Below are 26,797 nucleotides of genomic sequence, written 5' to 3' on the forward strand. Positions count from 1 at the left end.
AAAAGGACTGGAATGTGCGCCCCTTCTCGTATCCGCAGCGCATTCAATTCGTTCGTACGTAGCCTGCTTTTTTCCGAGCTTCTTTCTCTGATTCTTTCTCCTTCCTTGTTGTGGTGTTGGTTGTTACCTATCTGGCTAGCTCCTATAGGTGGCGCGGTCCCTATGCTCATATTTCGTTCCTGATGATTCCTCATAATATGGAATATGTTCAATGTTGCGCTCTTCTTTGCTATGTTCGTTTGATCCGATTCTTCTTCTCCTTTTTTTGGGTGTGTATGCGTGCATGAATGGGATAAAAGGTTGGAACGATGATGACGATGATGATGGGATTGGATGAATGGATGGCCAACATAAGATATACGACTCAGTCAAAGGTAAGGTAGTAGGTGCTTGTAGCCACAGCAGACGAGAAGCGTTGGGTGCTTCAGTTGATCACACACAGCACAGGCCTAATGACAATCTTGATGACGGCGATGATGATTGGTCGATGAATGAATGGATTGAAAAACTCATAAAAAATCACTCTAACTAAGCTGCTTGAGATAAGCAGACAAGCAGACGAACAGGAGAACAAGAAGAAAGCTGGCCGATTTTATTGCGAGCTTGAAGCATGAATATCAATTTAAACGAGGTGAAAATGGCTGGGTGTGAAGTTATAGCTGATCATGATTAAGTTACAGATGTACCAACTGGAGATTTTAATTCAGAGTTAGCGCTTTGGTTTAATTATAAATAAGAATAATTTGAATTTGTACATCTTACAAAAAAAGATATGAATTCTAAATGCAACGGCCTGTTAATTGACAATTCATATTTCTGATCCTCTATTCTTAATTTCAGGCTCTTAACTTTCAATTTTCAATTTTCAATTTTGAATTTTCAATTTTCAATTTTCAATTTTCAATTTTCAATTTTCAATTTTCAATTTTCAATTTTCAATTTTCAATTTTCAATTTTCAATTTTCAATTTTCAATTTTCAATTTTCAATTTTCAATTTTCAATTTTCAATTTTCAACTTTCAATTTTCAATTTTCAATTTTCAATTTTCAATTTTCAATTTTCAATTTTCAATTTTCAATTTTCAATTTTCAATTTTCAATTTTCAATTTTCAATTTTCAATTTTCAATTTTCAATTTTCAATTTTCAATTTTCAATTTTCAATTTTCAATTTTCAATTTTCAATTTTCAATTTTCAATTTTCAATTTTCAATTTTCAATTTTCAATTTTCAATTTTCAATTTTCAATTTTCAATTTTCAATTTTCAATTTTCAATTTTCAATTTTCAATTTTCAATTTTCAATTTTCAATTTTCAATTTTCAATTTTCAATTTTCAATTTTCAATTTTCAATTTTCAATTTTCAATTTTCAATTTTCAATTTTCAATTTTCAATTTTCAATTTTCAATTTTCAATTTTCAATTTTCAATTTTCAATTTTCAATTTTCAATTTTCAATTTTCAATTTTCAATTTTCAATTTTCAATTTTCAATTTTCAATTTTCAATTTTCAATTTTCAATTTTCAATTTTCAATTTTCAATTTTCAATTTTCAATTTTCAATTTTCAATTTTCAATTTTCAATTTTCAATTTTCAATTTTCAATTTTCAATTTTCAATTTTCAATTTTCAATTTTCAATTTTCAATTTTCAATTTTCAATTTTCAATTTTCAATTTTCAATTTTCAATTTTCAATTTTCAATTTTCAATTTTCAATTTTCAATTTTCAATTTTCAATTTTCAATTTTCAATTTTCAATTTTCAATTTTCAATTTTCAATTTTCAATTTTCAATTTTCAATTTTCAATTTTCAATTTTCAATTTTCAATTTTCAATTTTCAATTTTCAATTTTCAATTTTCAATTTTCAATTTTCAATTTTCAATTTTCAATTTTCAATTTTCAATTTTCAATTTTCAATTTTCAATTTTCAATTTTCAATTTTCAATTTTCAATTTTCAATTTTCAATTTTCAATTTTCAATTTTCAATTTTCAATTTTCAATTTTCAATTTTCAATTTTCAATTTTCAATTTTCAATTTTCAATTTTCAATTTTCAATTTTCAATTTTCAATTTTCAATTTTCAATTTTCAATTTTCAATTTTCAATTTTCAATTTTCAATTTTCAATTTTCAATTTTCAATTTTCAATTTTCAATTTTCAATTTTCAATTTTCAATTTTCAATTTTCAATTTTCAATTTTCAATTTTCAATTTTCAATTTTCAATTTTCAATTTTCAATTTTCAATTTTCAATTTTCAATTTTCAATTTTCAATTTTCAATTTTCAATTTTCAATTTTCAATTTTCAATTTTCAATTTTCAATTTTCAATTTTCAATTTCAATTTTCAATTTTCAATGTTCAATTTTCAATTTTCAATTTTCAATTTTCAATTTTCAATTTTCATTTCAATTTTCAATTTTCAATTTTCAATTTTCAATTTTCAATTTTCAATTTCAATTTTCAATTTTCAATTTTCAATTTTCAATTATTTCAATTTTTCAATTTTCAATTTTCAATTTTCAATTTTCAATTTTCAATTTTCAATTTTCAATTTTCAATTTTCAATTTTTCAATTTTCAATTTCAATTTCAATTTTCAATTTTCAATTTTCAATTTTCAATTTTCAATTTTCAATTTTCAATTTTCAATTTTCAATTTCAATTTTCAATTTTCAATTTTCAATTTTCAATTTTCAATTTTCAATTTTCAATTTTCAATTTTTCAATTTTCAATTTCAATTTTCAATTTTCAATTTTCAATTTTCAATTTTCAATTTTCAATTTTCAATTTTCAATTTTCAATTTTCAATTTTCAATTTTCAATTTCAATTTTCAATTTATTTCAATTTTCAATTTTCAATTTTCAATTTTCAATTTTCAATTTTCAATTTTCAATTTTCAATTTTCATTTTCAATTTTCAATTTTCAATTTTCAATTTTCAATTTTCAATTTTCAATTTCAATTCAATTTTCAATTTTCATTTTCAATTTTCAATTTTCAATTTTCAATTTTCAATTTCAATTTTCAATTTTCAATTTTCAATTTCAATTTTCAATTTTCAATTTCAATTTTCAATTTTCAATTTTCAATTTCAATTTTCAATTTTCAATTTTCAATTTTCAATTTTCAATTTTCAATTTTCAATTTTCAATTTCAATTTTCAATTTTCAATTTTCAATTTCAATTTTCAATTTTCAATTTTCAATTTTCAATTTTCAATTTTCAATTTCATTTCAATTTTCAATTTTCAATTTTCAATTTTCAATTTTCAATTTTCAATTTTCAATTTTCAATTTTCAATTTTCAATTTTCAATTTTCAATTTTCAATTTTCAATTTTCAATTTTCAATTTTCAATTTTCAATTTTCAATTTTCAATTTTCAATTTTTCAATTTTCAATTTTCAATTTTCAATTTTCAATTTTCAATTTTCAATTTTCAATTTTCAATTTTCAATTTTCAATTTTCAATTTTCAATTTTCAATTTTCAATTTTCAATTTTCAATTTTCATTTTCAATTTTCAATTTTCAATTTTCAATTTCAATTTTCAATTTTCAATTTTCAATTTTCAATTTTCAATTTTCAATTTCTTTCAATTTCAATTTTCAATTTTCAATTTTCAATTTTCAATTTTCAATTTTCAATTTTCAATTTTCAATTTTCAATTTTCAATTTTCAATTTTCAATTTCAATTTCAATTTTCAATTTTCAATTTTCAATTTTCAATTTTCAATTTTCAATTTTCAATTTTCAATTTTCAATTTTCAATTTTCAATTTCAATTTCAATTTTCAATTTTCATTTTCAATTTTCAATTTTCAATTTTCAATTTTCAATTTCAATTTTCAATTTTCAATTTTCAATTTTCAATTTTCAATTTTCAATTTTCAATTTTCAATTTCATTTTCAATTTTCAATTTTCAATTTTCAGATCTTTCATTTTCAATTTTCAATTTTCAATTTTCAATTTTCAATTTTCAATTTTCAATTTTCAATTTTCAATTTTCAATTTTCAATTTTCAATTTTCAATTTTCAATTTTCAATTTTCAATTTTCAATTTTCAATTTTCAATTTTCAATTTTCAATTTTCAATTTTCAATTTTCAATTTTCAATTTTCAATTTTCAATTTTCAATTTTCAATTTTCAATTTTCAATTTTCAATTTCAATTTTCAATTTTCAATTTTCAATTTTCAATTTTCAATTTTCAATTTTCAATTTTCAATTTTCAATTTTCAATTTTCAATTTTCAATTTTCAATTTTCAATTTTCAATTTTCAATTTTCAATTTTCAATTTTCAATTTTCAATTTTCAATTTTCAATTTTCAATTTTCAATTTTCAATTTTCAATTTTCAATTTTCAATTTTCAATTTTCAATTTTCAATTTTCAATTTTCAATTTTCAATTTTCAATTTTCAATTTTCAATTTTCAATTTTCAATTTTCAATTTTCAATTTTCAATTTTCAATTTTCAATTTTCAATTTTCAATTTTCAATTTTCAATTTTCAATTTTCAATTTTCAATTTTCAATTTTCAATTTTCAATTTTCAATTTTCAATTTTCAATTTTCAATTTTCAATTTTCAATTTTCAATTTTCAATTTTCAATTTTCAATTTTCAATTTTCAATTTTCAATTTTCAATTTTCAATTTTCAATTTTCAATTTTCAATTTTCAATTTTCAATTTTCAATTTTCAATTTTCAATTTTCAATTTTCAATTTTCAATTTTCAATTTTCAATTTTCAATTTTCAATTTTCAATTTTCAATTTTCAATTTTCAATTTTCAATTTTCAATTTTCAATTTTCAATTTTCAATTTTCAATTTTCAATTTTCAATTTTCAATTTTCAATTTTCAATTTTCAATTTTCAATTTTCAATTTTCAATTTTCAATTTTCAATTTTCAATTTTCAATTTTCAATTTTCAATTTTCAATTTTCAATTTTCAATTTTCAATTTTCAATTTTCAATTTTCAATTTTCAATTTTCAATTTTCAATTTTCAATTTTCAATTTTCAATTTTCAATTTTCAATTTTCAATTTTCAATTTTCAATTTTCAATTTTCAATTTTCAATTTTCAATTTTCAATTTTCAATTTTCAATTTTCAATTTTCAATTTTCAATTTTCAATTTTCAATTTTCAATTTTCAATTTTCAATTTTCAATTTTCAATTTTCAATTTTCAATTTTCAATTTTCAATTTTCAATTTTCAATTTTCAATTTTCAATTTTCAATTTTCAATTTTCAATTTTCAATTTTCAATTTTCAATTTTCAATTTTCAATTTTCAATTTTCAATTTTCAATTTTCAATTTTCAATTTTCAATTTTCAATTTTCAATTTTCAATTTTCAATTTTCAATTTTCAATTTTCAATTTTCAATTTTCAATTTTCAATTTTCAATTTTCAATTTTCAATTTTCAATTTTCAATTTTCAATTTTCAATTTTCAATTTTCAATTTTCAATTTTCAATTTTCAATTTTCAATTTTCAATTTTCAATTTTCAATTTTCAATTTTCAATTTTCAATTTTCAATTTTCAATTTTCAATTTTCAATTTTCAATTTTCAATTTTCAATTTTCAATTTTCAATTTTCAATTTTCAATTTTCAATTTTCAATTTTCAATTTTCAATTTTCAATTTTCAATTTTCAATTTTCAATTTTCAATTTTCAATTTTCAATTTTCAATTTTCAATTTTCAATTTTCAATTTTCAATTTTCAATTTTCAATTTTCAATTTTCAATTTTCAATTTTCAATTTTCAATTTTCAATTTTCAATTTTCAATTTTCAATTTTCAATTTTCAATTTTCAATTTTCAATTTTCAATTTTCAATTTTCAATTTTCAATTTTCAATTTTCAATTTTCAATTTTCAATTTTCAATTTTCAATTTTCAATTTTCAATTTTCAATTTTCAATTTTCAATTTTCAATTTTCAATTTTCAATTTTCAATTTTCAATTTTCAATTTTCAATTTTCAATTTTCAATTTTCAATTTTCAATTTTCAATTTTCAATTTTCAATTTTCAATTTTCAATTTTCAATTTTCAATTTTCAATTTTCAATTTTCAATTTTCAATTTTCAATTTTCAATTTTCAATTTTCAATTTTCAATTTTCAATTTTCAATTTTCAATTTTCAATTTTCAATTTTCAATTTTCAATTTTCAATTTTCAATTTTCAATTTTCAATTTTCAATTTTCAATTTTCAATTTTCAATTTTCAATTTTCAATTTTCAATTTTCAATTTTCAATTTTCAATTTTCAATTTTCAATTTTCAATTTTCAATTTTCAATTTTCAATTTTCAATTTTCAATTTTCAATTTTCAATTTTCAATTTTCAATTTTCAATTTTCAATTTTCAATTTTCAATTTTCAATTTTCAATTTTCAATTTTCAATTTTCAATTTTCAATTTTCAATTTTCAATTTTCAATTTTCAATTTTCAATTTTCAATTTTCAATTTTCAATTTTCAATTTTCAATTTTCAATTTTCAATTTTCAATTTTCAATTTTCAATTTTCAATTTTCAATTTTCAATTTTCAATTTTCAATTTTCAATTTTCAATTTTCAATTTTCAATTTTCAATTTTCAATTTTCAATTTTCAATTTTCAATTTTCAATTTTCAATTTTCAATTTTCAATTTTCAATTTTCAATTTTCAATTTTCAATTTTCAATTTTCAATTTTCAATTTTCAATTTTCAATTTTCAATTTTCAATTTTCAATTTTCAATTTTCAATTTTCAATTTTCAATTTTCAATTTTCAATTTTCAATTTTCAATTTTCAATTTTCAATTTTCAATTTTCAATTTTCAATTTTCAATTTTCAATTTTCAATTTTCAATTTTCAATTTTCAATTTTCAATTTTCAATTTTCAATTTTCAATTTTCAATTTTCAATTTTCAATTTTCAATTTTCAATTTTCAATTTTCAATTTTCAATTTTCAATTTTCAATTTTCAATTTTCAATTTTCAATTTTCAATTTTCAATTTTCAATTTTCAATTTTCAATTTTCAATTTTCAATTTTCAATTTTCAATTTTCAATTTTCAATTTTCAATTTTCAATTTTCAATTTTCAATTTTCAATTTTCAATTTTCAATTTTCAATTTTCAATTTTCAATTTTCAATTTTCAATTTTCAATTTTCAATTTTCAATTTTCAATTTTCAATTTTCAATTTTCAATTTTCAATTTTCAATTTTCAATTTTCAATTTTCAATTTTCAATTTTCAATTTTCAATTTTCAATTTTCAATTTTCAATTTTCAATTTTCAATTTTCAATTTTCAATTTTCAATTTTCAATTTTCAATTTTCAATTTTCAATTTTCAATTTTCAATTTTCAATTTTCAATTTTCAATTTTCAATTTTCAATTTTCAATTTTCAATTTTCAATTTTCAATTTTCAATTTTCAATTTTCAATTTTCAATTCTCAATCCTCAATCCTCAATTCTCAGTTCTCAATTTTCAATCCTCAATTCTGAACTCTCAATTTTCAATTCTCAGTCCTTAATTTTTAATTCTCAATTCTCAATTCTCAAAATTCAATTATCAATTCTCAATTCTCAATTCTCAATTCTCAATTCTCAATTCTCAATTCTCAATTCTCAATTCTCAATTCTCAATTCTCAATTCTCAATTCTCAATTCTCAATTCTCAATTCTCAATTCTCAATTCTCAATTCTCAATTTTCAATTCTCAATTCTCAATTCTCAATTCTCAATTCTCAATTCTCAATTCTCAATTCTCAATTCTCAATTCTCAATTCTCAATTCTCAATTCTCAATTCTCAATTCTCAATTCTCAATTCTCAATTCTCAATTCTCAATTCTCAATTCTCAATTCTCAATTCTCAATTCTCAATTCTCAATTCTAAATTCTTAACTCTCAATTCAAAATCCTCCATTCTCAATTCACAATCATTTTTCTATTTTCAATTTTCAACATTCAATTCACAATTGTCAATCCTCAGTTTTAAATTCTTAATTCCTAATTCTGAATTCTCAATTCTCAATTCTAAATCCTTCATTTCACAATCTTTTTCTCAATTTTCAATTCACAGCTTTCAATTCACAATTCTCAATCCTCAATTCTAAATTCCCAATTCTCTATCCGAATTTCCCAATTTAAAATTCTTAATTCACAGTTTTCAATCCACAATTCCGAATTCTCAATTCTCGATCCTGCATACTCTTTTCGCAATTCTCAATTCGCAATTCTCAATCCTCAATTCTCAATTCTCAATTCTCAATTCTCAATTCTCAATTCTCAATTCTCAATTCTCAATTCTCAATTCTCAATTCTCAATTCTCAATTCTCAATTCTCAATTCTCAATTCTCAATTCTCAATTCTCAATTCTCAATTCTCAATTCTCAATTCTCAATTCTCAATTCTCAATTCTCAATTCTCAATTCTCAATTCTCAATCCTCAATTCTCAATTCTCAATTCTCAATTCTCAATTCTCAATTTTCAATTCTCTATTCTCAATCCATTCTAAATGCATAATCCTTGGATCTTAATTTTCATTTCTCAGTCCTGAATTTTCAGTTTTCAATTCTCAATTTCAAATTCTTAATTCTCAATGCTCAATCCACAGTTCAGAATTGTCTATTTTCAATCTTCCTCTCTATTCGCAATTTCCAATTCTCAATTTTTAATTGTCAATTTTCACATTTCAGTTTCCCATAGTTATTCTCAATTCTCATTATTCAATTTTAAATCCTAAATTCTTAATTCTCAATACTCAATTCTGAATTTTCAGTTTTTAAGTCTTAGACACTCCTTCTTGATCCTATATTTGACAATTTAAGATTTTAGTAAGTTGAAAAAGTCTCCTCATGGCTCACTACACAAAATCATCCGGCTCTCGGAAATATTGTGAGTGACAATTATCAACGGTAAAACGCCAAGCACCTGATCGAGTCTTGCGAAGAAACCATCAATTCTGAACTCGGTGCCACTGGAGAGCTTCGTTATCCGGTTGAAATTTCTGTCATCTGATTACATAAATGGTCGAATTAGATCGTTCAAGAGAATAAAAAAATCTATTTACAGTTCGACCTGCGAAACGTTTCAACCAAAACATTTAAAAAAACTGATTCTCACACTTGTGCAAGGGCTCTGGGGACTAGACTACCCTTGCACAAAGGTTCTGAGCGTCTTGACGTTGAAGTCGCCATTCACCAACGACATAAAAAATGTCAAACTTAATTTTAAAAATCACAATCAAAGCACCCTTTTTATTTAAAGTTTTTTTCCTGACGCAACACGGCGACGCTTAGAGTACTAAATAATAAACAGCTTTATTTGCGTCCCAAACATTCCTTCTAAAAAGTTTCCATGGTTACATTTGGACGCTTAACACTTGATTCCGTAATGGCGTCGCGTTGCGTCACAATCGTTCATAAACAACTAATATTAAAGTAATATTAAAGTTTTTGTTTGTCTCCACCTATAAATAAGCAACAGCCGTAGGACAGACAGCTCACATTAAAAAGGGTGGAACCATCCTCTATTCCAGAACGCCTCGGGAGAGAGAAAACACGGTGCCGGAAACGCCGTACAGAGGATGAGCGAGGACAGGACCCCAACAATTGGCACGCGGTCAATGATGACCATACTTCATCCTCGGGAAGTATTTGAGAAGCGTCGTCGCATACGATAGAAGTTGTGGGGTCGCAAGACCTTCTCCGCAGTAAAGACTGTACGAAAAGGATTATTTCACTGACGAGGTATACACGCGTATTAGGGTGGTACCAGACACCGGCTGACTCATTTCAGTTGCTACTGGGTGACGTTTTCGTCGGGAATTATCCGAATCCTATCGAAAAGACCCGGGCGTGTGCTGTGAGAGGCGAACATGAGACCTAAACTCGTATCATTATGAGGAGAAGTTGGACCTTGGGCATCCTAGGGGAGGTCAGGCCTCTTGATTCATAAAGTGGAGAGGTCATAGCTGCGTCGGATATTAATCCCATCCGACAAAATTATAAAGAGAAGTCTCCAGATGGGATCAGAGACTGAGGTCCACCCATGGAAGTATGTAGATAAGAAGATCGCAGGGACGTGACAAGAGCGAGAGTTCCAAATCACTAAGGTTCTACCTCTACTCTGGCAAACGAACATCTTGGCAACGTAACCCCGTGTCAAGGCTCTATTTGAGAAAGGTGATCGTGGTCAAAGCTCCAGAAGGGAGGTTCGCTGACGGCAGATGAAAACAAACGAGAGACGTGATGAAAACCCGTTTCCGTGGGATGATCTTTGAGTTTAAGTGAAGGTGAGATGATCCTTGAGGGCAAACAGTTACGAGATCCTCGATGGAAAGTAGTGATAGTCCAGCAGAGGTGGGCCAACAAATTTAAGCTGTCGAAGAAGATCGAGCCGATAAAAAGGCAAGGATGAGAATATTTTACTGAAAATATTTAGATACCTACTCCAAATCCACGAGTTCGATCATAGGACTCAAGTTAAAAACAAAAAAATAACGTGTTTGGCAAAACAGAAGAAAGTTAAAAACAACGTGTTATGCGTTGAAATGAATCTTTTATCGTTATTGGAACATTTGGAAATACATAGAACAGATGAAAGGTAATGTTGAAAAAAAAAAAATGCGATACATATTATTAGCCGTGTCCACTTATTGCGCCTTTTTTTCTTTTTTTTTTCTACGCCAGGAAAACCCCCCTGGCATATGTATATGATCAATTTTGGTAGAGTACTTGAGAAAGAATGGATTTATGTCTTCTCATGTGATCATCATCATTTTCTGTGTCTGTTTTATTCCCACCATTTCTTCTTACAATAAATGATATATTTGATTAAATTTCAACAATCAAAATTTAAACTTACCCTTCGCAGTCAACTTGAAAATGTTGCGCAGCCCCAGCAGGTTGATGTTCTGCTCTGCCCGGCAAGATTTCTTCAGGTGGTGAATCATATGGTAGATGTGGTCGGTCTTGTACGCACACGGCACACAGGTCAACATCAGCGGAACCAGACCTGCCCTTGGGAGGATCTGCCCGGCACTACCAGGTCGGCCATCTGTTTTTGTTTATTTAGGAAAAAGTTGGTTTAATTTTCTGTTAATTTATTCAAAGGAAAAGAGACTCACCATGTTGCAAATTGAGCGGCGACAGTGAGCCGCCGGAATTTTTCTCGCTCGAGATAAGCAGCAAATAGTCGAAACAGATCCGCCGGAAGATGTGCTTCTCCGACAGGCTGTGGATGCCGATTTTCTCCAGCGAGGTGGTGAAGTAGTTGCAACAGTTGCACTTGATCTGCACGTTGTCCGGATGCGGTTGGGTGCCCTCGTTGCCATCTAGGCCATTGGTGCCGCCGTGATGGTCCCGTTCGATCAGTTCCGTTTTCGGTTCCAGCAACAGCGACAGGGGAGAACGCGAAATTTCACTAATGCTTGGCATTTCTTCGTACGGAAATTTCGCTTCCTCCGGCAGTGGGAAGATGAGTGAGAGCTTCTTGAACAGTTCCGGACCGCAGAACTGTTTTAGCTTGCCGACGGCTTTGTCCCGGCCTTCGAGTAGATGAATCATCAGATCAAGTCGCTTCAGGTGGGCCTCGGTTTTAAGGTGGCGTTCGAGGTCGTGTTTGTCCATGGTCTGGGATCGGAATCCACAGAGCAGACATTCGCAGCTGGCGGCCGCAATCACTATCGTATCCATTGCAATGTTTGAGGTGAGGCGATCCTTGATCACGTGTTTCTTCAGCTCTTCCAGGTTGTTGGTGTCGAAGTCCGAACAGATGAGACAGGTGTAGTAGGCGGATGGGTCCAGAGTGATTCTAATGGGGGGTTCAAAGTGGAGTGGGTTTTTGTCCTCGTCCAGGTGTTGTTGGAAGTCACCGCTAAGACTGCGCTCAGTTTCGCTTCCAGCCGAGAATGGCGAGGGGTTGTTGAGGAAGAGCGATTCGGGAGTCGGTGTACTGTTGGCGGTCCCACCTGTCGTTGGGTCTATGGGGGCAAACGGGGACGATGGGATGGAGAGGGATTTGAGGGAGTTTTGGGTGAAATCGTCAACGCGACCCATCGGGGAATCATCCTTGAGGGCGTTCAGATTGAGTGCGCTCAGGTAGTCGAGGTTTTCCGGCGAGGACATTGACTGGAGGTTCTTCAGTTGACTGTAGCTAGATTGCAGAGAATTCAAGTTGCTGATATGTTTCTCGCTTGTCATGTGAATTCTGAGGTTTCTGGCTATGTTGGTGTCGTAGTTGCAGATGTCACACTTGAAGAACGCCTTGGCTCCTCCCCGATTTGCCTCGTAGCTGTTGGGTGATTCCTTGGGTTGTGGAGCGAGTTTGGTGGTAAGGGCTAGCGGCGAAGTTGCTTGCATGTATTGGTTGCGAGGTGTGTTAACCTTCTCGTTGGCCTGAAGGGTTGCAAGGTTTAAAAAGTTCTGATTACCTTTGTTCATCATTCCGTTTAGATCTTGCATGTTATTCAGATGCTTGTCGCTTTGCATGTGAATAGACAGGTTGCCCTTGGTCGTGGTGGAATAGTTACAAACGTCGCAACGGTAGGGTTTGTAGCCGCAGGTGTAGGATTCGCCCCTCGCAAGTCTAGGATGTTGTTGACCTGCCAGGCAATAGCTGCACGCTGTTTCTCCGTCCGGGTGTTTCTCCCGCATGTGGATCTCCAGCGTTTCCTGGTACTTGTAGTGCCAGTTGCACTGGGGACACTTTAGCGTCTTGCAGGAGTTCCTGGTGGAAATATTTGGTCCGAAGGCATTGTTACGGAACGCCGCCGTTGGTTCAGTCTCAAGTTTCTTAACGCTTATCTGGTGCTGCGGTTGTTGTTGCTGCTGTTCTGCTTTCATTTCCTCCTTGAGGTCCAGAGCTTCCGGTCGAAAGCTGTTGGCCGCCATCAGCTGTTTGTATAGATCCATTGCATTGTATTTCTTGGCCAGGTGAAAATCGCTAGCTCCATCTGCACCCCCTCCACCGGTTGTTGTAGCTTTAGCGGCTGCCGCAGCCAGTGGATTCGTGTTCATCAACTCCAGGAACTTGTTCTGCTTGCTGTACAGATTTTCTGCGGCCGATAACATTTTCTGTTGTGTCAGAAACTCTGTAAGCAGTTTGTTGTTGGCAGCATTCTTCTCCTCTTGTGCTGCAGCTGCTGCAGCAGCCGCTGCTATTGCTACGTTTTCGTTCATGGCGTTGTTGTACTTCTCGGCGGCAAGCTTCCAACTCGCCTGCAGTTTGTTGTCCATGTCGAACAGCATACTGCTAGGGGTGATTTTCGGGAAACCTCCGTCGAAGCTGATGGAACCGGGGCTTTTCTCCGGCGTTAGCACAGATGCTTGAACAGCTTGCTGTTGTTGCTGCTGCTGAAGTTGTTGCGGTGTTGGCATCTGCTGTTGGTGTAAATGTTGCTGTGGCGAGGGCTGTTGACTTCCCCCGTTACTACTCCCACTTCCGCTCTTAAACCGTTCTTCTCCCTCTAACGATGACTTAACGCTAAGTGTGTTGTTGGCTGAAGATTTCTCTTCGAAAGGAACCAAAAAGTAGATTTGCTTCTCCATGTTGTTCTGGATGATGGCGCTGCTATAGTTCTTTTCCAAGAGCATCCGTTCGTAGTCGTTCATCGTGATGTTGTGCTCCATTTTGGCATGAGCAACGAACGATCGGCACATGCCAAAACTGAGCTTGCAGCTGAAGCACATCAGAATGGCCTTATGGCTGCCACCACCGCCTTGTGTCGATGCGGATGGCGATGAGCTGCTGCTAAGATTCTGGGGGCCGTGATCTTCCGCCACCGAATCTCGCTCATCGTTTCCGCCAAGGGGTGGTGACGAGCAACCCGTGTCTGATGCTGACTCTTTGCCGGAGCCCTCCTTGCTGAACGAGACAATTCGGAAGGAATGAGTGCGAGGATTCGAATTGTTGTCGTTCTTAGGAGAGGCCATCGGATCGATGATGCACGTGTTGTCCTGGCAGATGATTCTTCCACGAAACCGTTCCACGTCCTTCTGGTAGTCGGGCAGGGAACTACTACTGCTGCTGGTGTTGGATGTGATGTTGCTGGCAGCACTGCTGCTGTTGTTGGCGATGGCGATTGCTGCCGGACTGGTGGCATTCATGGCCGTCACCGGTGTCGTTGCGGTGGCTGCCATCGATGCTGTGAAGTGTCCGGGCAACATGGCCGCCGTCACTGCTGCAGTCGTCGTCGTAGGCTGTCCTGCTACTGTCATCTGATGCGGGGGCGTCTTCAGGGTGCTGTGCGAGGTAGTCGATTTGGTGGACAAGCGTTTCTGGGAAGGTGGAGTAGAATTAATGTTGGTGCTGCCATCGTTATTTCGTTATATTGACCCCCCTACAAGTAGCTTCAATCAAATATCGCAAACCACTTCAAATGGCTCTTTTTTGTGGAAAACTAGTTCAAACGACTTAAAATAGCCAAAATTTCTGCCGATTGATCAATGAATCGGTAAAGATAATCAAAACTTATCTAATACTTTGTCTAAAATACAATGAAAGAAACATGACATTTTTGTATTCATCGACAAGAAAGCCAAATCACAAAGTGTTACTTATAAAACCTTAAAAAATCATTTATTATCAATGGTCAAGCAAATAACTTAAAAAATAAAGTATTTGTGTCTAGTGAAAGACTTCAAGTAAAGATTAACATTCCACCTGAAAGGACTGTACCAGTGTTTGGGACAGGAGCAGTTCGATGCAAATTGGTGGACAATTTGTATCTGAAACATGGAAAACTGCTACAAAGAAAACGAAACTAACAACTGTTCAGAATTTCAGTAAAGCTTTCAGCCAAAAGCAGATCGAAAATTATGTCAAAAAACATGAAACGAACAAATGTAGCTGAATTGCCTATTTCAACTTTTTAAGTTCATATAAAGTGGGAAACTAGTTCTAAGAGGGTAAATGTTTAAATTTCTATCGGGTATGTGGTCAAATGTAAAATTTTAATGATACTATTTGGTTACTTGAGAACTTCTTAGAATGACAAGCATCAAAGGCAGGTAGATTATTCATAAATTACCTAATTTTTCTCAAACAATTAACCTTAGTTTTAAATATAAAATCACAACATAAGGATAATTTTTGACTCTGAACAGTTTTTATTAATATATTAGAAAATTTTGAAGCTCCATTTAGGAAAAATATCTGAAATTTTCCTTTCTGAAGTTCAGAAAAATATTTACCTTCTGGGCTTTATTTACTTACATAACATATTCTAATTTAGAGTGAATATCGTAGATATTTTTCATCAAAAACCTGTTCGATTTTGTGTACCTACTCATACACCACTTTTTTCCAAGGAAAGAATTCATTAGAATATGATTGGCTAACTTGTTAAAAATTTCGAATTTGTTGATTTTTGTTGACATTTTAAGAAACTCATTTGGAAATTTTTCGAATTGTTGCATATTTCAAATTGATTTTGAGGGGCTCTCCCGTTTTGAATGTTTTTGGAGAATTTCAAACAATTTATCATATATTTCCAACATTTCTGTAATTTTTTTTGGATTTTTTACATCGGTAGAACATTTAATGTATTAAATTAAATATATCTCTGTTTCGATATTTTTAGAGATCTCGTTTTGAAATTCAATTTAGAAGAGCGACACAAAGTCACTGAAATATCAATGTGTAACAATGTCATTAATTGGATTCTCATCGTTTTAATGGGGTTTATTTTATAAAGCCTTCGTGATTCATAGTTAAAATGAAAGGAAATATTGGAAAGAGTCAACACACTGCATACTCCCATTATCAGTTTTCTCCAAATCTTAAAAAATCATCTGCATGGAAATGATAGTTTTACTAGATGATTCCAAGTGATTTGTAAAACCTTTTGTAATTGCATTGCATAATTTCATCATCGCAGGTATTTTCAGATATAGTATAAGGTCAACTGGTAAAAATAATATTCGAATAACTAGGTTCAAAATATTAGGTAGAAAATTTCAAAAAAATCCTAGATTTTTTTTTAAATAATTGACTCACTTCAAGAGAAAGCGTTTTTTCTATTTGTCTTTGTATAAAAACTAAAATAATGGGTAGTATAAAAGTTCGTCCGAGCTCAAATACTTACGTTCCAAAAAGCATTATACTACAAAAATATGAAGCAAAGATTGGCAACGAGCCGCAAAATTTTTCAAAAGAATTTCGGCAAACCTTTCCCAACATTCAACTTGTTTTCAGTTTGCATCATCTATAACTTTTTGGACCTTCATTCCATGTTTTTTGAGTATTTGTGTGTTATTTCTTTTTACGGAATCAGTGATGTGTTAGAGATTATAGTGAAGGAAACAGCTAGCTTGTAGGAAGTTCGAATGATTGCTTTTCTTATTATTTGAGATTTTATAATTTCTTTTTAAATTTTCTAATTATAACACCTCGTAGATATTATGAGGAGTTTCCTCAGGAAATGTCTAGGAGCATAAGAGGTGTAGATGAACTAAAGATCGCACCATTTTCCAAAACTTGCTCCTGATCCAAACCTCTCCCTTACTAAAGCAACCCTTCCTGAGATGCTTGAATATAGATTCGCAGACGTACTAACGGTGTCTATAGCTGGTGATACTGACTTATCATTGTTTCAGAGTTTGTCAAAACAAGCTTTTAAAGAAAACTGGAATTTTCAGATTTATGGTGGATCCTAAAAAGTATCTTACTGAAAATCCTTCCTTCATCCCTCTTTGACTACTAGGACGTGGCCGGCGCCATTAATGATAATTTTTTAAAGGGAGAGCATGAGTTTTGTGCATTGAGAATGAGTTGCTAGTCCCAAGCTGCATTCATGTGGCCCTTGTACAAAATCGATGGCCCCGATCAATGCCCGGATTTTGCCCGGATTCATTCACTTTATTTGGCAAATTCAACAATTAAAATCAAACTGAAACGACGAAATTTTTAATGCAAGTTTTATAAAACTAACCATAAAGGATTTTTGGAAGCCCTAAATACGATTAAAATCTGTCTATAAATGTTGATGAATTTTTTCAAGATCTGTGGCCTTCAAGTTTTTAACAACACGTGTTTTAGTTTCGCATGCTGTGATGCAAAACTAGCAATATTTCTAGAATAGAAACAGTGCTGTAAAAAAAATACAATGCCTAAAGGTCTTGAAAACATTTTTGCATGGTAAAATTTCTACCACTTTCCCCCAACACCAGTGAATTCGCTCTTATAAATTACAATCGATATGAAATTATCTTACTGGTGAAGTTCATTGTGGAAATCTTGCGAAAATTCGTCAAAAATTCTGTGTTTAGTATTTCGACAATCTAAAGATGCGAAAATGTGCCAAATTACGTCAACATTCCAATCCTCTTTTCAAAATTTATCTGGTTTGACCTAAACAATTTTTTACGATTCATTGATTGAAAAGTACGATTTTTACACCACTTTTTTGCATTTTTGTGGTCATAATTATACAAAATTTCATAAAAGTATATCCTTTTTTCACAGCGTATAGCTTCGAACTTCAGCTTTCTAAGACACTAAGTAATTTTTTTTAAACATTCCGTACACTGCAAAAAATCCACACTTAGGATGTATGTTTCCTAACACATACGTCTTCAAAATTGCTCTACGCGTAGATTTCATATACTTCATATAAACATCATATGCCACACATAAATTTAATGTTCGAAATATGAAGTTTATATGATATTGACACATACATTCTATGATTTTCATATTTGAAAATTTCCATGTTTTAAAATGGTCACCCGAAGAAAAAATTGGATGTGCCGTTGTGACAGCTAAACCACTTTAATTTGGTAAGTTATTTTTGTATTCAAATTAAGCATCGATCATTGATATTTTTTGTTCTCCCCCACAGGAAGATGGCCCTTGACTACTGCAATAGGAGGCAAGGATGTCGGCTGAATAACATTGAAGGTAAACTGATCATTCTGATGATTTTTTTTAGCATCCTTCAAAATGGTTTTTAGTTTTGCAGAATCAGGAGTCCGGTGACGATCAAAACCGTCGATATGTTGTACAAACGGGTTGACCAGGAATCAACGTTCCAGAGGAATACGAACACAATTCATGTAAGTATTAGGCTGAGCATGTTTTATTAACAATAAATGTTTCGATAGCCAAAACCTCACATTTTCTTACTTCCCTCCGAAAAACTAACTCGAACGAAATAAAACGCCTTCGAGTCGGCATGCAATTAAACGCCTGGATGTAGGCAGGTATTTGAGTACAATGCAGGTCATTAATATTTATGTGTGGGAATTTATAACTTTTATGCGACGCATATAGAAGTTATAATTTTGTATTCTTTATGTGGGGACACGTTATTTTCAAATGGGAGTCACATTGCAAAAATCTATAAGGCTAACACATATCTCCAATATGTGGATTTTTTGCAGTGTAGCTAATGTAAAGTTTTTTTTTCAATGCATGTTTTTTGGCTTTCTTACAGAAAGGCATAGCGAACGGGGATATCATTAATTAAGGGTCCACCTCACTTTATACATATATACCAATCGACTCAGCTCGACGAGTTACGAAGATGTCCGTGGATTTGTATGTTCCATTGAAATGTTCTTACCACCCTTTCTCCTATTCTAGGTTTAGTTTCAAAAAATTGGATTTTTTCCTGTAGGTCATATCTTAAAAACAAAAAAAACAAAACAAAATTGTTTGCAACTGTTCTATTTCATAGAACATTTCTTGCTCACGTTGGCTCCAAAAAAGGTAGTTATTTGCTCAGCAGCAGTAGCCAGCAATCGCTAAAGTAATTACGGAAGCGATCGAAAATTTCACAAAATTTCATCAAACAGCCGAGTATCGATCTCACATTATCTATCATGAGAGTTAAGGAGGCTAGTGAGCTTCGAGAAATGTGGCTCTCAAACTTAAACAGTTTGAAATATTTGATAGTAAATGAACCCCTTGAATATCAGTTTGCTTATCCTCCAAAAAACGTACTGGCCATCTATTTTTTATATTGAGTTTAATAATTTTTGCTTCCGATTTTCTTTAATCATAATCTTGAAACAGGTTAAGCACCACTGATTTTCAGTGTGTGCTGCACGGCTAACTAAATCCCAAAACACAAACACTCAAAACCCAAAACTTGTAGCATTATCACAATTTACTTACACAAAAATTTCACTAATAGGACATATTCAAAACCTAGGCTAGCTTACATTATTTTATCCTACTTACGGGCCCGTATTTCCTACATTAGTGTACAAATTGACAAACAAGACGAACAACATCCATATCACAGTTGATTCGGCACAGGAATATCACAGCTGAATATCACAGAATTTCTGGCAACCCTGCCTGGTTGCACTGCTCCACGGGCACGCACCACTGCCCGGAGCACTTCCGCTGTCTGCTTCCGGCTTGGCCAAAAGAGCACTAATAGTGCGTTGAGCTCCCGAACAATGACACTCGGCTCTGCAACAACGACCTGTCGATTTACAATCATGGCTTAGCACTTCCGATTTTGCTGTTCAACAAAATGTTACTCACCCGCTAGGGGTCGTTGTCCAACCATAACTTCCACCATCAGTGGGATGCTGACCAGATTATGGTTATGTTCCAGTACTAAAAGGTCAATACGATTTTGACGCAATTTGTTGGGGAAAACTTTAACTTAAATCACTCACCCTTGCGTGCGATGTTTTCTTTCGCTTTCTAATTCGCTTCCCAGGAACAGCACTTTTTGTCCTCGCTCGTTCTGGCCTTTCTTGCGACCGCGATCGAATTGTGTCGCGAACGAGTCTCCTTTGTCTGAGAGTGGAAGGAATTAACATTTTAGTCTGATCCAAATTAGGCCGCTGTGCTATCTCACCTTTGCATCAACCGATACGATAGATCCTCCTGTTCCAGAGTGCGCAGTAACGGCGAGCGACAATTTCAATCGGAAATTTAATAGAAACTATCACGAGATCGGCCGTCGAATTTTTCTTCTTGTTTGATGTTGTTTTGGTTTGGATTGTTGTTTTTGTTCTGTTGCACGTGTACGTTTGACATTTTACACTCTTAATTCTTAACAGTTAATTTTGGCTCAAATAAATACAATTACTACACGCTCAAAATTTAATAATCACAACTACTTAATTATAACGCTACAATCTTTTTTATAGATTAATCATATATAATTCAGAAATAAGGAATCCATTATTGTGTCATATGTTTCCAAAGATAATTTACACTCTAAGAAAGCCTCCAATCCACTGTAAAGTGTATTAAATCGGGATTTCCTATTTTAGACTTAGACTTTGAACAACGGAGAACTGGAGTGTTGTATCTAAGGGGATGGCATCCATATTCTTTGTCGTTGAAGTTTACAACCATCAAAATTACGGTCCATGATTTTGTGGGCCCTTAACAAACCTGACGTTTGGCTGTCAAGGAACCACACTAAATGTCGAATCCTTGAGAATAATGAGTGATTGCACGCTAACACAACAACCATTCTGGTTCCTCATTGGTTGAAATTTTGACTTTTTCAACTCTGTCATCCTTGTTGTGGAAAACACCATAAGCCTCTCTCTTGATGGATAGAAACAAAAAAAAGAAAAAGATTCTTGCTCGAAAGTAAAACCAGATTGCCATCCCCCCGGTTGTTGAATATTGTCTGAATAACATATTTGAGTTGCATTACGAGTTGCATCAGGAAGTTGTTTGTCTGGGATTTCTGGGTGCGTCCATATTAAACGTAATGATGCCAAATTAAAGATACCAAGAATTCATATAGGGTTGCAGAAGATTTTTTTTTTTCATTTAGATGCACCCGAATAAAGTTACAAACTGCCAAACTTCCAATTGTGTCATTTTGACACTAAAGAGCGAACTAGGGTTAAGCATTGGAAAACATCTACTTTTCTCGAACTATTCCTTTTGTTTCGAAATGAATAAGTGAAATATTTCAAAAAATTTTAATGCCATACATAAAAAATTGCACAAATTTCTCTAAAATCTTGTTCATATTTTTTTCCACCATCGCCTGACGGTGCAACCACTGACCATACTGACTGGACACTCGATTTCGTTTGTTGGATAATTTTTCAATGGTACGCAATATCGATTCCAGAGTGCACATCGATCGATTTGAAGAGATGCTACATTAGTTAGAAAGTGCCACCCAACTTTAAAAAATAGGCAATTCCTACGACAGAATCGGGCTAAACAGGTATATTTTTCCTACTGGGCATTTGTATCGAAAAAATGGTAGGTTCACCACCTACCGTAACCTGCAAAATTTGACATAAAAATTGGCCAGAAAGTGATCCAATTTTCGTGTCCTGTCAATGTGAACAGTGGTGCAACAATGAGGTGGCAAAAAGAAAATTTTGTACGAAAATAACGAATTTAAATAATATTAAATTCATCCAAAAATTAAAAAGTAAACAGCTTATAAAGAAGGAAGTTGGGTGTGATTTTCGATCCTACTCTTTTTTTTTTATTGTCGTTTATCTCACAGATTGATAATATAACGATAATTATCATCACAATATTTCATGAAACCCAAGAGAAAAATGTGTGAAATGTTTGAATAATCATGAGCTAAGATTTTTTTTGACAACCAGCAACAACTTTGTTGATTTTATACTCATTAATGGGTAAAATTTAACCATTTGCATGATATTTTCAGCTTTATTTTACTATAACTCTAAAAATGATGCTTTAAGGTGCCTGGAAATTTGTCCATTGTATTTTTAGGACTCAAAACTAGACCTTGAAAGTGAAAAAAGTATGGGGCAATGCGGGGCTTCTTTTGACAAGGCTTTAAAGTTTGTAAGTTATAACTTTTGAAAAAAATGTTTATTTGCCCATTTTTATCATAGATAAATGTAGTGTGTAATAATTTTGAACGGTTCACGGAAAATACGGTAAAATTTACCGAAATAGCAAGGTGAACGCTCGTGAAAGCCAAAAAGGTAACTTCTACCTCTTCGAGGTGAACCTCACCTCACAACGAGGTAAAATTTACCTGAATCGAGGTTGAAAAAAAGGTACAATTCACCGAGAAAAAAGGCGAATCTAAAAAAGGTAAATCTTACCTCGTAGTGAGGTGAAGTTCACCTAAACGGAGTTCAATAAAAAAGTATAATTCACCTAGAAAAGAAGGTAAATCCAAATAAGGTTAAACTTACCTCTTAGCGAGGTGAAGTTGACCTGGATTGAGCTAAACAAAACGGTACAGTAATTCATCAAAAAAAAAGTAAATATTTGCCGAACCTGTTTATTTAGGTCAAGCTGTTTTGTCGTACTGGAAGGAAGTTTTGCTTCGTGCCCACTATGAGAAAATCAGAACAGAATGGTAAGTGTTATCTTAGATATCATTTAGTTGTGCTGGTTTTCGTCATAATGCTTTGCTTTTGTTTCGGATCGGCCCACAGAGCTTCGAAGTTTATTCCACGTCATCCTCCAGATATCATTCCGGAAAAGCCGGACCGGACCTGAAGGAGGATTCAGCGGCCATACTCGCTCAAAAGAACGCGAAAGCCGAATTGCCACGAGCCTGGCAAAGAAAGGACTTTCTTCAAAAAAAAAAAAAAAAAATAAATTAACACGGTGGTACATTTAAAAATAATGATATGGTAAAAGTTCCTATTTATCTGAAATAAATATCAATTTTTGAATGAATTTTGATTTTATTTTTATTGAAAAATAACCGATTAAACCAACTAGCATTTACCTTCTAGACAGTGAATGGGAAAAAAGTATTATTTACTATTTTTCTAGGTGAATGCGAAAAATTTACCTTTTTGCTAGGTGAATTGAAATAAAAAAGGTATAATTTACCTTTTTGCTAGGTGAATGAAAAAAAAAGGTAAAATTTATCTCGAAACTGAACTAGTAAAAATAAAAAAAGCGATCCGATGAAGTTCAGTTTTTGACTTTTTGTCTTGGGTGGGGATAGAGAAACAAGAGAGATCAATCGTGGGAAAGATCACATGCGGGATATACAAGGTGTTTCGATAGATGGCCCAGCAGTTTATCGGCGGAGCTCGATTGCTCGTGTTGGCCGATTTCGTCACGTTCACCGTGGTAAAATTGGCTAACGTGCCATTGTACTGAAGCGGAGATTGCAGGTTCAAGTCCTGCCGGTGAGCCGTTGTATCTTTTTAGAAAATCTCATGATATTTACGGCTGATGTTCTTTCGTACTTTGATATCTCATGTTTCTGTAATTCTTTCCAACACCAACGAAAATGTGATTTTTTTCAGGTACAAAGATGTACTAAGCGTATTCATAACATAAGTATTGACTTTTTGCCGCCTCAAACCCCATGTGGGCAGCAAGGTTGCTGAAAAAAAATCTGTGTTTTCTCGAATTCTGTGATTTGAACCTAAAATTTTGTGACGGTTTTTTGGGACGGTTTTTCTATTAGTTCATAGGGAAATCATGTCAAACATCAACAAATTGGAATTTTCTTTCAGCTTTAATTGAAAAAAAAAATCAATTAAATTATATTTCATGAATTATAGTCAGAAATAAAATGTTGGAAATGACAAAAAAATTATAATTTTGGAAATCTGTTCGTACATAATTTAGAAAATCTGTGACACAGATTCTGTGACGAAATTTTGCTTAAAATTCAGTGATAGTAAATTTTCCGTGATTTCGGCAACCTTGGTGGGCAGTGAAAGTAAGGAAGCCAACAGCGATTTTTTAAAACCTTTCCTAGTGGTGATGCTTCAAAATTTCCTTATTGAAAATGATTATCGTTAAATTACTGTTTGAAGTTCTACCATGCCTGTTTTCCTTTCTCAAATAAAATTGTTTAATTTCTTTAATCGATGATGCAGCGATTTTGACCTCAATTTCTGATACATATATAGATAAATATAAATCTTTACTTTTGAGAAACCCCTATTTCCCACACAGATACACAGAAACCTACCTTTTCTGCCAGCAGCTGGATCAGGCGCTTGTTGTCCACCGGTTGTTTCGACAGCAGTCTGGAGATGGCTCTGCTGAGCGAATCGTTCGGTACCGGGCCGATGGTGTCGTTGCATAGCCTCAGTATCCGCGACTCCCGGTGCTTCAGATAGAACTGGACTCGTGTGGAGAATTTCGAATTTTTGCGCGATGCCATGGTGTTTTTGTTTAGTTCGATTTTTTTGATTTTGTTCAAATTGTTTCAGTTTCAGTTATCCCGAAAGTTTTGTGTTTGTGTAATTTGTGTGTTTTAGGTGTTTGTGTGTGTGTAGTTTTTTTGCGAGTTACGTGTTAGTTTACAATTTAGTTTAATTAATATAATATATAATAATTTTGTTTTAAAATTTAATTATAGTTAAAATTAATTTATAAATAATGCGAGGTTTATGATTTTGTAAAACTTTTTCTAAAGTTTAAATCTTAAAATGTATTTTTTCTCGTAATTTCATTATAACTAGGTGTGTTTGTTTCCTTGATCGGGATATCTGAAATGGGAACGAAATCGGGAGAGAGAGAGAGAGAGAAAAAAAACAAAGAGCGCAAAACTGGCCATTAGGATGGTGGTTCCGAAAGCTTCCGGAAGAAATCACCTTTGCACCAGCCAAAGCCTGTTACTACCTTTTGATTTCGATCGCTCGGGATCGGATGACCTTCGGAGTGTTTCCAGGGTGGAGATCCTACGAAATCGATGAGCAGCCATTTTTCTCGATTTCGCGGATAGGTCATCATGAAAGAATTCGCTTGTTTTGTCGGTAATTGGAGTAGATAATTTGATTGTCATCGATAAAAAAATGTAAGCCCTACTTTGTAGGGTTATTTATATAAAGTCACGAGGACCAAGTAATTTTAAGTGTTGGAAGACAACTGAGCAAAATTGTGAATGACGTGAGATAAGTATAATTTCAGATCCTCAAACATGCAACTTCCATTTTGTACGGGATTTTGGGTTCGAATTTTCCCACTCTTCAATGATTACATTTAAACATTTTCTCTAAATTGATGTAAAATCATTCGGGTTTAGGTTGTTTCTCTTCTTGTCTTCTGGTCTTCGATAAAGTTGTTCAGGGGAAAATTTCCTTTAAAGGATTTATAAATTGGCACAAGAGCCATTAGCAAGCTCGGCTCTACTGAATATATACAAATGAAGATGATTTTTCCGAATATAAAGTTTTTCCCATACAGACATAAAAGTTAAAATTTGCTCATGTAAACGTTACCAAAAAATTCTGTGAAAAATCACGGACAAGTTTTGGACCAAAACGAAGCATTTCAGACTCCAGGGTTTGAGAAATTCATAAAAGACCGCGAATCGACTTTTTTCTCTCACACGCACACGTGGTCCAGTAGATTGTCTAATGTCTAGTCTTTATGCAATTTATTTCTTATCTTATCCAGACTTTTCGTATCGTAGCCCACACTCCTTTATTCTATAGTCTAAATTCGAACTAAAATTAATCGTTTTTTGAATCAAGTTTGTCGCAAGTTTTTTTTTTCTGAAATCTAAATTTTGAATTCCTAACCTGAACTGTCAATCTGAATTCTGAACTTAATTTTAGAAATTTACAGATTCAACTTAAGAGTTTTATTTTTAACACTGATTTAATTAGTTTGAAATCCAAAATTCGTCCCTCATTTTTCTTATTCTCTGCTGAATTTTAAACACCCGATTTGCAAATGTGCAAATTTTGCAGGGATAAGACAAAATGGGAAATTCTTCCCAGCAACAGCACTAACGATGATGCTCGCTCGTTCGAGTTGAATAGGATTAAGTTTTTCAAGTGTTTGTATTTCAAAAGTTGGTGGGAAGAAAAAAGTAGGGAAAAAAAAATTCGAACCGTAAGATGTGAGGATGAGTTCCTTTTTTTTTTATTTCATCCCATTCTTAGTGCTTAGTCCTGCTGGAAAAAATGCACCCTCTTCTTATGTGATTTCCCCCCCAGCCAACAACTTCCACCCATTTCCAGTTTCGTTACGGTTTTCCCTGAAATGTTTTTTCCCCGTTTCGTCCTATATACACATAGGGTAGTGGCATTAATTATGGTTTTTATTGCGCTTTGGTTTCAAAAATTCAGCAGCAGCGGAAGAGCGCGTCTAATTTTCTTGATTTTTCCTCCGCAATTTTCGCAAACACCGACGACCGAGGAGGGAAGGAATTTTCTTGATTATTTTCGATAAAAGCGAACGGCTCGGCGTTGTTTCGCGGCCTGGTGCTGGAATTGATTACTCTGAAAATGAATCAAGTTCCTCGGAAAAGGAACGAAGATGGAGGCAGGAGTAAATTATTCATGAACATTATTTTTAATTTTCTGAACTTTGCGGAAAGACGAGACGAGCTGAAGCAATCAAGGAAATGGGTTTCATTAAATGGAATTATTTTTTCCAATACAGATACAGGTCTTTTGCAGAAGATTTTCTTCGAGAATTCAGGTTGAGAACTCGGATTTGAAAAATATAACTAGAACCAGATTCAGACTCAGAATCCAAAATTTAGGTTCGCATTTGCTTTATTAAATGATCCAAATACTGTTTTTCACGTGTCTTTCGAATGGCTATGATCTTAAATTTCCATAGCAATTTCGGTTTTTATTTCGTTTGTGTGTGAAGTTTAATAGATCTAAGGTTGCAAGAAGATTTTTTAAAAAAATTTCCGTCGTTTCGAAGCCATTCTTGGGTGTTGAAGTCCAAAAAGTGCATGCCTAATTGTTTGCAGAACTTATAAACATCCATAGTTTTCACGAGTTAATCTTAATTTTAATGTTGATATGGAAAAATTTAAAAAAATTGTACGTTTAATTTTTCAGATTTTAGAAGCCTGCCATTATTCCATTTCTGTGCTAATTTATACCAATTTATAGGTTCTTCAAATGTAATTTTC

The 26,797-nt window shown here is 32.2% G+C and overlaps 1 protein-coding gene across 2 annotated transcripts in view; it reads right to left on the minus strand.

Annotated features, from left to right (window-relative positions):
- LOC129740177 (zinc finger protein 2) overlaps nt 1–26,797 on the minus strand; it is a 55,780-nt gene that overhangs the window by 12,332 nt on the left and 16,651 nt on the right. For both annotated transcript variants that reach the window (XM_055731790.1, XM_055731789.1), the window contains exons 2-4: nt 23,885–24,407; nt 11,132–14,282; nt 10,870–11,061 (exon numbers count right to left, since the gene is read on the minus strand). In XM_055731790.1, coding sequence (XP_055587765.1) covers nt 10,870–11,061; nt 11,132–14,282; nt 23,885–24,079 — 3,538 coding nt within the window. In that variant the 5' untranslated portion in view covers nt 24,080–24,407. The remainder of the gene's footprint in view (nt 1–10,869; nt 11,062–11,131; nt 14,283–23,884; nt 24,408–26,797) is intronic.

Source organism: Uranotaenia lowii, chromosome 1, assembly GCF_029784155.1.
Source record: "Uranotaenia lowii strain MFRU-FL chromosome 1, ASM2978415v1, whole genome shotgun sequence".
In the NCBI taxonomy this organism is placed as follows: domain Eukaryota; kingdom Metazoa; phylum Arthropoda; class Insecta; order Diptera; family Culicidae; genus Uranotaenia; species Uranotaenia lowii.